Source organism: Babylonia areolata, chromosome 21, assembly GCF_041734735.1.
Source record: "Babylonia areolata isolate BAREFJ2019XMU chromosome 21, ASM4173473v1, whole genome shotgun sequence".
Classification (NCBI taxonomy): Eukaryota; Metazoa; Mollusca; class Gastropoda; order Neogastropoda; family Buccinidae; genus Babylonia; species Babylonia areolata.
Genome location: NC_134896.1, coordinates 9,251,580 through 9,260,941, shown reverse-complemented (window position 1 = coordinate 9,260,941; position 9,362 = coordinate 9,251,580). Strand labels below are relative to the sequence as shown.

At 42.9% G+C, this 9,362-nt stretch overlaps 1 protein-coding gene across 1 annotated transcript; it reads right to left on the bottom strand.

The window, feature by feature from the left end:
• Positions 1-5,443: 5,443 nt before the first annotated feature.
• LOC143296736 (uncharacterized) lies at positions 5,444-9,133 on the bottom strand. The gene is made up of 2 exons (XM_076608795.1): positions 8,528-9,133; positions 5,444-6,167 (listed from the first exon to the last, which is right to left on the bottom strand). Exons 1-2 carry the CDS (start codon positions 9,041-9,043, stop codon positions 5,484-5,486), a joined length of 1,200 nt encoding a protein of 399 aa, XP_076464910.1. The 5' UTR covers positions 9,044-9,133; the 3' UTR covers positions 5,444-5,483.
• Positions 9,134-9,362: the final 229 nt, after the last annotated feature.

Below are 9,362 nucleotides of genomic sequence, written 5' to 3'. Positions count from 1 at the left end.
TCCTTTTCTTCCTTTCTTTCTTTCTTTCCTTTTGACAAACCTCGTAGGCCTACACTTCTCATCAACATCCAGTGAAATAGCAAAACCATAACAGAATATTGAAGCGTCTTGCGTGAAAAATAAAGAGCTGCTAAAATAAAAACAATACTGTCTATATTTGTTCGTCATTATTGACTGTTTATTTTCAGATTGACTATTGAGATGTACTTACAGAAGAAAAAATACTCTGCACCATCGTTGACTGTGTCGTAATAGGCTACATGCAGGCTCAAACTCCTACTGCCATCAACGTCGTGTTATCATACTCATGGCATGTACTGCAGATGGATATTGCTAAACTTCAGATCCTGTATATGACATATCTCTTCTATAACTGTTTCCTTTCAATAAGAATGTCTTTATTTACAGGGAAAAATCAGTCTATTGCCAGAGAATTATCATTTGTCACCGTGTAGGCTATTTACTTGTTTGCTCGAGTTGCCTTTTTTGTTTGTTTTATATTATTTTGAGATCACTCTGTATGGTGTGTGTAAATGATAGATGTGTGCAATGTTTCAATGCTCCCAGTGGGCACGTGAAACAAACTTCGTACCTTGCCTTGCCTCATGGAATGTAGACCTTTTTTTATACATCAATAGTCTTTGACACGTGAGCACAACAGAGCTGGGCAACATAAGTGAACTTAGAAGTACTAAGTTTGATTTTGCGTTCAGAATTTTCTAATGTCAGTGGAATCAGTGCAGATATAGGAAATTCTTAACGCAAAGTAAAGATAATCAGCACTGCTAAGATCGCTCCGACACAATACATAACAAAACGATTCAATCGAACGTAAGATTATCTGGTTAGGTCATCATTCCGACCCCCAGGTCCCCAGATCCTCTGCTCCCTGGGCAGCAGCTGCTGTGACAGACCTAAGTGCAAATGCTGTCCCTTCTTCAACACTACCATACTCACGTACCTTCAAGGGGCCCTCAGGACGCCAGTTCACCATTAGGAGCAGTTTCACCTGCCAAACCAGTGATTTGGTATATGTGGTCCACTGCAGCCTGTGCGGTCGTATCTATGTAGGCGAGATATACCGCACACTGGAAGAATGCAGCAAGAGCACAGGGACAACATCCTCCAGAAAAAGCAAACCCCTGTGGCTGTACACTTCAACTTTCTTGTTTTGTTCACAAGATTGTGTATGTACATAAGTCAGGGGCCCTTGTATCTGAAAATCTGATGCACCACACAGCATCCACCTGCAAATGTGCCAAGAGACAGACAATACCTGCAGGTACAACTGATTCTTCATTCAGTAGCAACTGCTAACCATATCTGACTGATACGTGTGTTTAAATTTGTCATAGAAAAACAGTGAAGAGAAGAGATACCAGTGTATTGCCGTGTTTTTACTCAGGTCAGCAAAACAACAACAAAAAAACACTTGTGGGTGGATTTTCATGAAAACTTCTGGCACTGTTAGTTCTGGGCCAAGGAGAAAGTGATTAAATTGTTGTGATGGTCTGGATTTGTATCATGATCCATGGAACAGATGCAAGATTAAATAATACTTTATCATCTCCAAAAGAGCAATTGTTGAAACATTTGCTGGTAAAAAGGCGACATGGACACTTTCTAAAAAATCACAGGCATAACATCTGCAGCTCATCACAAAGTTTGAGCATGCTCCTACGTTTCGATTCGATAAGAACATAAGTTAATGTATAAATTATGCCTTGAATAGTATATAAATTCACATATACATTATATGTTTAGTGATGTAAGTTGTATCAACCCCAATTTGAAAAAAGAGCAAAAAATCAAATAGATAACACTGAAATAATCTATATGATAAAATCAAAATGAAATAAAAGGGAGTACACACACACACACACACACACACACACACACACACACACACACACACACACACACACAAACACATACACAAAATATATATATATATATATGTGTGTGTGTGTATTATGTATGTATGTATGTGTCAGATACATAGGTAGACATGGTAATTTTTTTTTCTAAGAAGTGTAGATAACCATTAAAATTCTCAAATGAAGCACTACATACAGCTAAGACTTGTATTCATTTACACACACATCTGTCTGAAAATGCAGCATGCCTAAGTAAAATATTCATCACTATTGAGTTAGTGTGGTTTCTCAACGAAACATTGATAAATTTCTACTAAACTTAGTCCGATGATAAACCATTGTGTTTGGGTTTGTTCGTGGGTGGAGAGAGAGGGGGAGAATCGGGGAAGACATTGATGATTGTTTGGCCACAACGGAGATATGCATATGCGCTGAACTGAGTGTCTACATTTTGTTTTTGTTCTTGCATCATTTATTCAGGATTAATTCTAGAAAGAGAGAGAAAGAGTGGAACAAGAGCGTATGAGTCCAAGCGATGCGTTGATCAGTTCGTTCAGTTCGCACGCTCTTGATCATTTTGTCCCTTGCGACGTATTGATGTGGAAGCCCTCTGCGCGCGCGCGTGTGTGTGTGAGTGTGTGTGTGTGTGCATATTGGTGGTCACGTGCACGTGTGTCCTGATGTGCATATGCGCATGCACATTATCATCCATGCATGAATATATTTGGTAGAAGAAATCACACGACAATTTTCATTGTCTGCTTGTGATTTGTCGTCCACATTTTTCTCTCTCCTTTTAATTTATTTTCGCTTTTACACTGCTATACAGTGGATGGTGCAAGTGTAAGGAATTCAGAAAATGAAAAAGGAATGAATGAAGGTTCTCGGACACAAGATTTTTCAAATTCAACTTTAAATATTTAATGATCACACACACACACACACACACACACACACACACACACACACACACACACTCACACCTACACTCACACAAATACACAAGCACATACACACTCACACCCATACCCACACACACAGCCACAGACAGACAGACAGACAGACAGAAACACACACACACACACACACACACACACACACACACACACACACACACACACACACACACACACACGAAACAATCGAGTACATAGGCGGATCGGGATCACCAGTTCGGCGACAGGGGAACAGGTGCAAAAGGAAATAGCATGCGGAAGTGGAGAGAGGAAGGAAGGAGTTCTATACGTGTGTGTGTGTGTGTGTGTGTGTGTGAACATAAAGATTGAGGCAGCTGTGTCATACCACCACTCTGCTTGATTTCGTTGACTTCCATCCATGGAGACTGTCCTCGAAAACAGTCAGCCAGTGAGAAAGGGAAGAAAAGGATTAAAGAAAAACTATCTTATCCTTTCTTGGGAACTGCAGCTGAAGCACAGTGGTGGGAACAACCTTCATAGACTTGTATGTAATTCAGTCGGAGCAAGCTGAGTAATCCTGACAATGAAATGAAACCAATCAAAGGGTCAGCTTAAGGCCTGATCCACTTCAGACAATTTTGACACGAACGCAAAATGTGTTGCAGATTTCTTTTGCCTTCGTGAAAGCTGCCTCTTCAAGGATCTGGGTCATTGCATCTGTTGACGACTCCGTCGCTCCGTCAGTCTGCACTGTGTGTGTGTGTGTGTGTGTGTGTGTGTGTGTGTGTGTGTGTGTGTCTGTGGGTGTCTATGCCTCCTCCCTCCCTTCCTCTGTGTTACACTTATTTCACAAGCGCACTCACATGTATGTAAAAATGAGTGCACCTGCACCCCTCACTCTTGCCTCCCATTGCACACATACACACACACATGCACATGCTTTCAGATCAAGTTTCAGTTTCTGAAGGAGGGTCACTGCGTTCGGACAAATCCATATACCCTACACCACAGCTGCTAGGCAGGTAACTGACCAGCAGCATAACCCAACGCGCTGGATTAGGCCTTGGGTGCATGCATATAAATATTTGTGTACCAATCAGAGTGAATTTCTTCTGAAGAATTTTGCCAGAGAACAACAGTATTGTTGCTGTGGGTTCTTTTTCAGTGCACCAAGTGCGTACTGAACACGGGACCTCGGTTTATCGTCTCATCTGAATGACTAGACACTCAGTTTGATTTTCCAGTCAAACGTAGGACAAAGAGCAAGGGCAGGATTTTAACCCAGACCCTAACTGATTCTGTCTTGGCAGATGAGCGTCTTAACCATTCTGCCACCTTCCTCCCACACATGCACAGACGAACGTAAAGTAACATAGACCTTGCTGAGACACACGAGGCAAACCACAGTGAAATAGGGGTGAGGGGTGAGGATTTGTAGTTTTACCATGGGGAAACGAAATAGAAGTGTGTGAGGCAAAGATATCGGGATACACATACGTCGCTAGTGGCTTTCAAAACACAGTGAAAAAGACTAAACTGATCAAAAGATAACAGTGACCTAAGAGAGAGTGAAGACATGAGAACTTATTGAGTGGAACGAGAGATGATGCGGGGAAAATCGTTTCGAAATCTTTGTCTACAGTTTGTTTAAAAAGAAGAAACTAGGAAGATCAAATCACGATAATCGATCACTCCCATGGGCACGGCAAGGACTAAATAACTTAACATAATTTTTAGAGCATCCTGAAATGCATAATGGCAAGCGACAGTGATCAGCTCAATACGTTTAGCAAGGGCAAGAACGGAAAAGCAAAGCAACGAGAGATACCATGCTTTGATTGAAAATCGCCATTAACATCTACTATTTAGATATATATTATCAGTGAATTCGTGGTCGACTTGTTATGATACTCACCCCCACAGCCAAATCACCTGCTGCCTACAGAACCCAGTGTTTACCTTTATTCTTCCACCATTGGGGAATTTATCAGTTGCCACCATACACGGAAACTAACATCAACTTCGGAAATGTCCCAGGACTCCCTTGGAACACTGACGGAAGTCCTAACAGGACAATCCCAACTTCTCTGAACCAACACCTAGTCCCTGAGCAACTTGATCTTGATTCCAAGGGCTGTAACCAATAGGCTGATAAACACTGTCTCTAACGTAAGATTACAGTGTGGCTGTGGCTGCTTCTGAAGACACAGCAGAAGGAGCATCTCCCTGGATATTCTCCTTCCAGCCAGTCCTCAAAGAACTGGTCAAGCACTGGACTTGTCGTCATGGTTTTATGGGGTATATAAATCTTTACAGAGAGAGAGAGAGAGAGAGAGAGGTGATATGAAATGAAAATTCTTTATTGACAATAGCCTATTTGGCCTTTATGCCAGGGGTTTGGGTTTGGGGATAAGAATACACACACACACACACACACACACACACACACACACACACACGCACACACACACACAGCAATATGTAAGCAGAAAAAAAAAGAGTAAATCGCCAAATCGATTTTTTGTTTGTTTGAGAGAGAGAGAGAGAATGAACCCAGACAAAAATGATGAGCATTACAAATGAGCTTGCAGAAAATGAATATCTGATCACATATCTGTACTGTGAGCGTGTGCCAGGTATCCACTGTGTTGTACACATGGACGAACAACAATGTCCCCATTATGACTGATCAGAAATCACCCATGTCATGCTCCACCTCTTCCACATTCTGGCCCAGAGCAGAGCTGTGCTGATCGCGGCACGTCGTCTTGGAGGTGGAAGTGACCAACGTCGTCATGGCACGTGCACCTCGCCCCGCGCCACACAGCAGCAGACGTCGGCACTGTGCCCGAAACTTGGTACCCGTCAGACAGTACAGGTAAAAATTGATGGCAGAATTGCAATACCACAAGAAGTTGACCACTGCCCACACAAGCTGCAACCAGGCTGTGTAATACGCATCGCTGAAGTCAAGGTACATCACCGTGATGAGGAAAACGGACACTGGCAGGGTCAGACATAAAAACGTCACAGAAACGCACATCAACGTCACGGTCAGTGATGACGCCGCTTTCTTTCGGGTGGTGGTGGTGGTGGTGTCCGCACGGCTGCTCATCTGACGGGCCTGGCGCACGGAGCGGTAGAGGGAGGCCGTGAGAGCGGAGTTGCCCAGGAGAAGCAGCAGTGAGGGGAGGAAGGAGGTGAAGACCAGGTCCAGCCAGGGGTAGACGAACGTATCGTAGTACTGGAGGTGGGCGTTGTCCACGTACCAGCAGTAGGGTGTGGAGGAGTCACTGTAAGTGTACAGGGTGAAGGACACCAGAAGGTGGGCGTTGAGGGCCGTCGCCGTAGCCACTATCAACAGCACCATGATCTGGACACACACAATTTATATACATGTAGCCCAAACATCCCTCATTTATGTACATGTAGCCCAGACATCCCTCATTCATATTTGTATTTGTATTTCTTTCTATCACAACGGATTTCGCTGTGTGAAATTCAGGGCTGCTCTCTGCATGGAGAGCTCGTCGCAACACTACAGCGCCACCCTTTTTTTGTATTTTTTCTTGTGTGCAGTTTTAAATGTTTTTTCTATCGAAGTGAATTTTTCTACAGAATTTTGCTAGGAACAACCCTTTTGTTACCGTGGCGTTTTTTTTACGTGTGCTAAGTGCATGCTGCACACGAGAATTGGTTTATCGTCTCATCTGAATGACTGGCGTCCAGACCACCACTCAAGGTCTAGTGGATGGGGAGAAAATATCGGCGGCTGAGCCGTGATTAAAACCAGTGTGCTCTGATTCTCTCGCTTCCTTAATGGACCCGTTACCTCCAGGCCATCACTCCACATATACATGTAGCCCAGACATCTCTCACTTATATATACATGTAGCCCAGACATCCCTCATTTATATACATGTAGCCCAGACATCCCTCATTTATATACATGTAGCCCAGACATCCATCATTTATATACATGTAGCCCAGACATCCATCATTTATATACATGTAGCCCAGACATCCCTCATTTATATACATGTAGCCCAGACATCCCTCATTTATATACATGTAGCCCACACATCCATCATTTATATACATGTAGCCCGGACATCCATCATTTATATACATGTAGCCCGGACATCCATCATTTATATACATGTAGCCCAGACATCCCTCGTTTATATACATGTAGCCCACACATCCCTTATTTATATACATGTAGCCCAGACATCCATCATTTATATACATGTAGCCCAGACATCCCTCATTTATATACATGTAGCCCAGACATCCCTTGTTTATATACATGTAGCCCACACATCCCTCATTTATATACATGTAGCCCACACATCCATCATTTATATACATGTAGCCCAGACATCCCTGATTTATATCCATGTAGCCCACACATCCTTCATCCATATACATATATACATGTAGCCCAGACATCCCTTATTTATATACATATATACATGTAGCCCAGACATCCCTCATTTATATACATGTAGCCCAGACATCCCTTGTTTGAGGCGAGACTGCACTGGCTGTAAGTGCTGCAGTCTTGAGGGCAGGTTGGCTTTTGGCCGAGAGAGTGGGAGTAGAACTTGGACAAGACACTGTCTGTTATAATTAAATTCTATGCCAGATTGTCAGCGCAACAGCTGGCTTTTCTGCTTTTCTGATGGTCACAGTCGGTCTCGACTATGATGCAGTCTTGCTTGCTCCCTACGAACTCTGAAGCATATGACACAAAGTGATCACTGACCAGTACTCTACTGACATACATTGAGACACACGCCCTGACGGGCCATGCAGTTATCATATAAAATGTCACCCATTTGCATAAACACCCCAAACCTTATGAAACCAAACCTGTGTATAATTTGCTGTCAGTTGATGCTTATTGTTCCAACATATACTTATCTTGTGTTAGATTATATTTTGATCCAAAATCTATTGCTCGATAATGTCCCCAGTCAAATTTACGTCAAGTTATTATTCGTCACACTTTCTAACATAGTGTACGTGTCGCCGTTTTACCAGTTAACAATTTCCCATTTGGAGACAACAAAATGTTCTTGTATCTTGTATCTATTCCCTGGATCAGGATACCAATCCAAATCATTACCACATTCTAATTCCTTGGTCATTGGCCCAGAACTGATTTTTCTCGGAATCATGCTGACAGAGAAATACGAGTAAACATATGATCATGGTTACATCACACTGATATGTCTTCTCCCCACTGTCTGTCTATAACAAATTATAAAATACGTGTTAGTCAGACAAGTTAGTTGTAAGTTGCTAGTGAATGAAGAGTCACTTGTATCTGGAGACATTGTCTCTTGTCACGCTTTGCAGGTGGATGCTGTGTGTTGCAGCAGACATTTTTACTGGGAGTCTGAACACCTGGGGTTCAAATCCCGGCAGATCCGGTGGGTTCATGGTGGACAGTTTGTCCAAAGTCTATAGATGTGCAGGCCTTATAGTGCATGAACCTCCATTGTGTGTATATGGGGAAAAGAGATCAAACACGTTTACGAAAAATCCCGCAGTCTACGCCAGAGCTCGGAGGGTTATGGACACACAATATATCCATGACAGAAACATAAGCAAACAAGCAAACTGATTCCATAGGGGTATGAGGAAGAGTTGTAGACATATTTTAGATGACATAGCTTCGTTGAAATGATACAAGCATTGAAGGTTCAAATGTTTCCATGATCTCACCTGAGATTTACGCCGTGTGCACAGCAGGGCTACGCGGTGTGGCCACAAGACAGAAGCCACACGCTGCATCGTCATGGCAACCAGAAACCACGATGACGTCATCGGGGAAAGGTAGACGAGGAACATGTGCACTCTGCACATGACGTCATGAAAGTGCCTGAAATTAAGACCCCACAGAATCAAGACCCAATGGTTCAGGACTGCTGTGTACAACACCACCAGGTCCGACACTGCCAACGCCGAGAAGAACACGGACACGCCAGCGCCCCCTAACGGTACTGTCCGAAGGATGACGAGAGTCATGGAGTTACCGAACGTTCCCAAAGCCAGAATGATAGGACAACACACTTTTAACAACACCACCCCTACTTCATATTGCGCAAAAGACGTAAAGTCCCTGACGGACAAGACTTTTTCTGCCGATACATTGGTCCACTTGTACCCACTAGTTTCTGCCAGTGAGATGTTTGAGACTGTTGCCATTTCAGACATTGTTGTCAGATAGTAAGAATCCATTTGTGCTGTTCTGTTTTGCACTCTGCACAAAGCGAACGCTGTCTGGAAAGTCAGTCGCCAATATCTAGTCTATCCGACTAATGAAACTAAACGGTGCATTCATACAGAGATTTATGAAACAAAATGATGCATTGAGACAGAGACTTTTGAATCAAAATGGTGCATTTAGACAGAAAGAAACTATGAAACAAATGGTGCGTTTAGACAGAGAAAGGCGTTTGAAACAAAATGGTGCATTTAAACAGGGATTTATGAAACAAAATGATGCATTGAGACAGAAAGAGACTTCTGAATCAAAATGATGCATTTAGACAGAAAG

Excerpts from the sequence above, each read along its gene's own strand:
- LOC143296736 (XM_076608795.1), bottom strand. The coding sequence starts at position 9,043 with ATGGATTCTTACTATCTGACAACAATGTCTGAAATGGCAACAGTCTCA. Across the intron at positions 6,168-8,527 it reads GCACACGGCGTAAATCTCAG|ATCATGGTGCTGTTGATAGT; the intron begins GTGAGATCATGG and ends GTGTGTGTCCAG.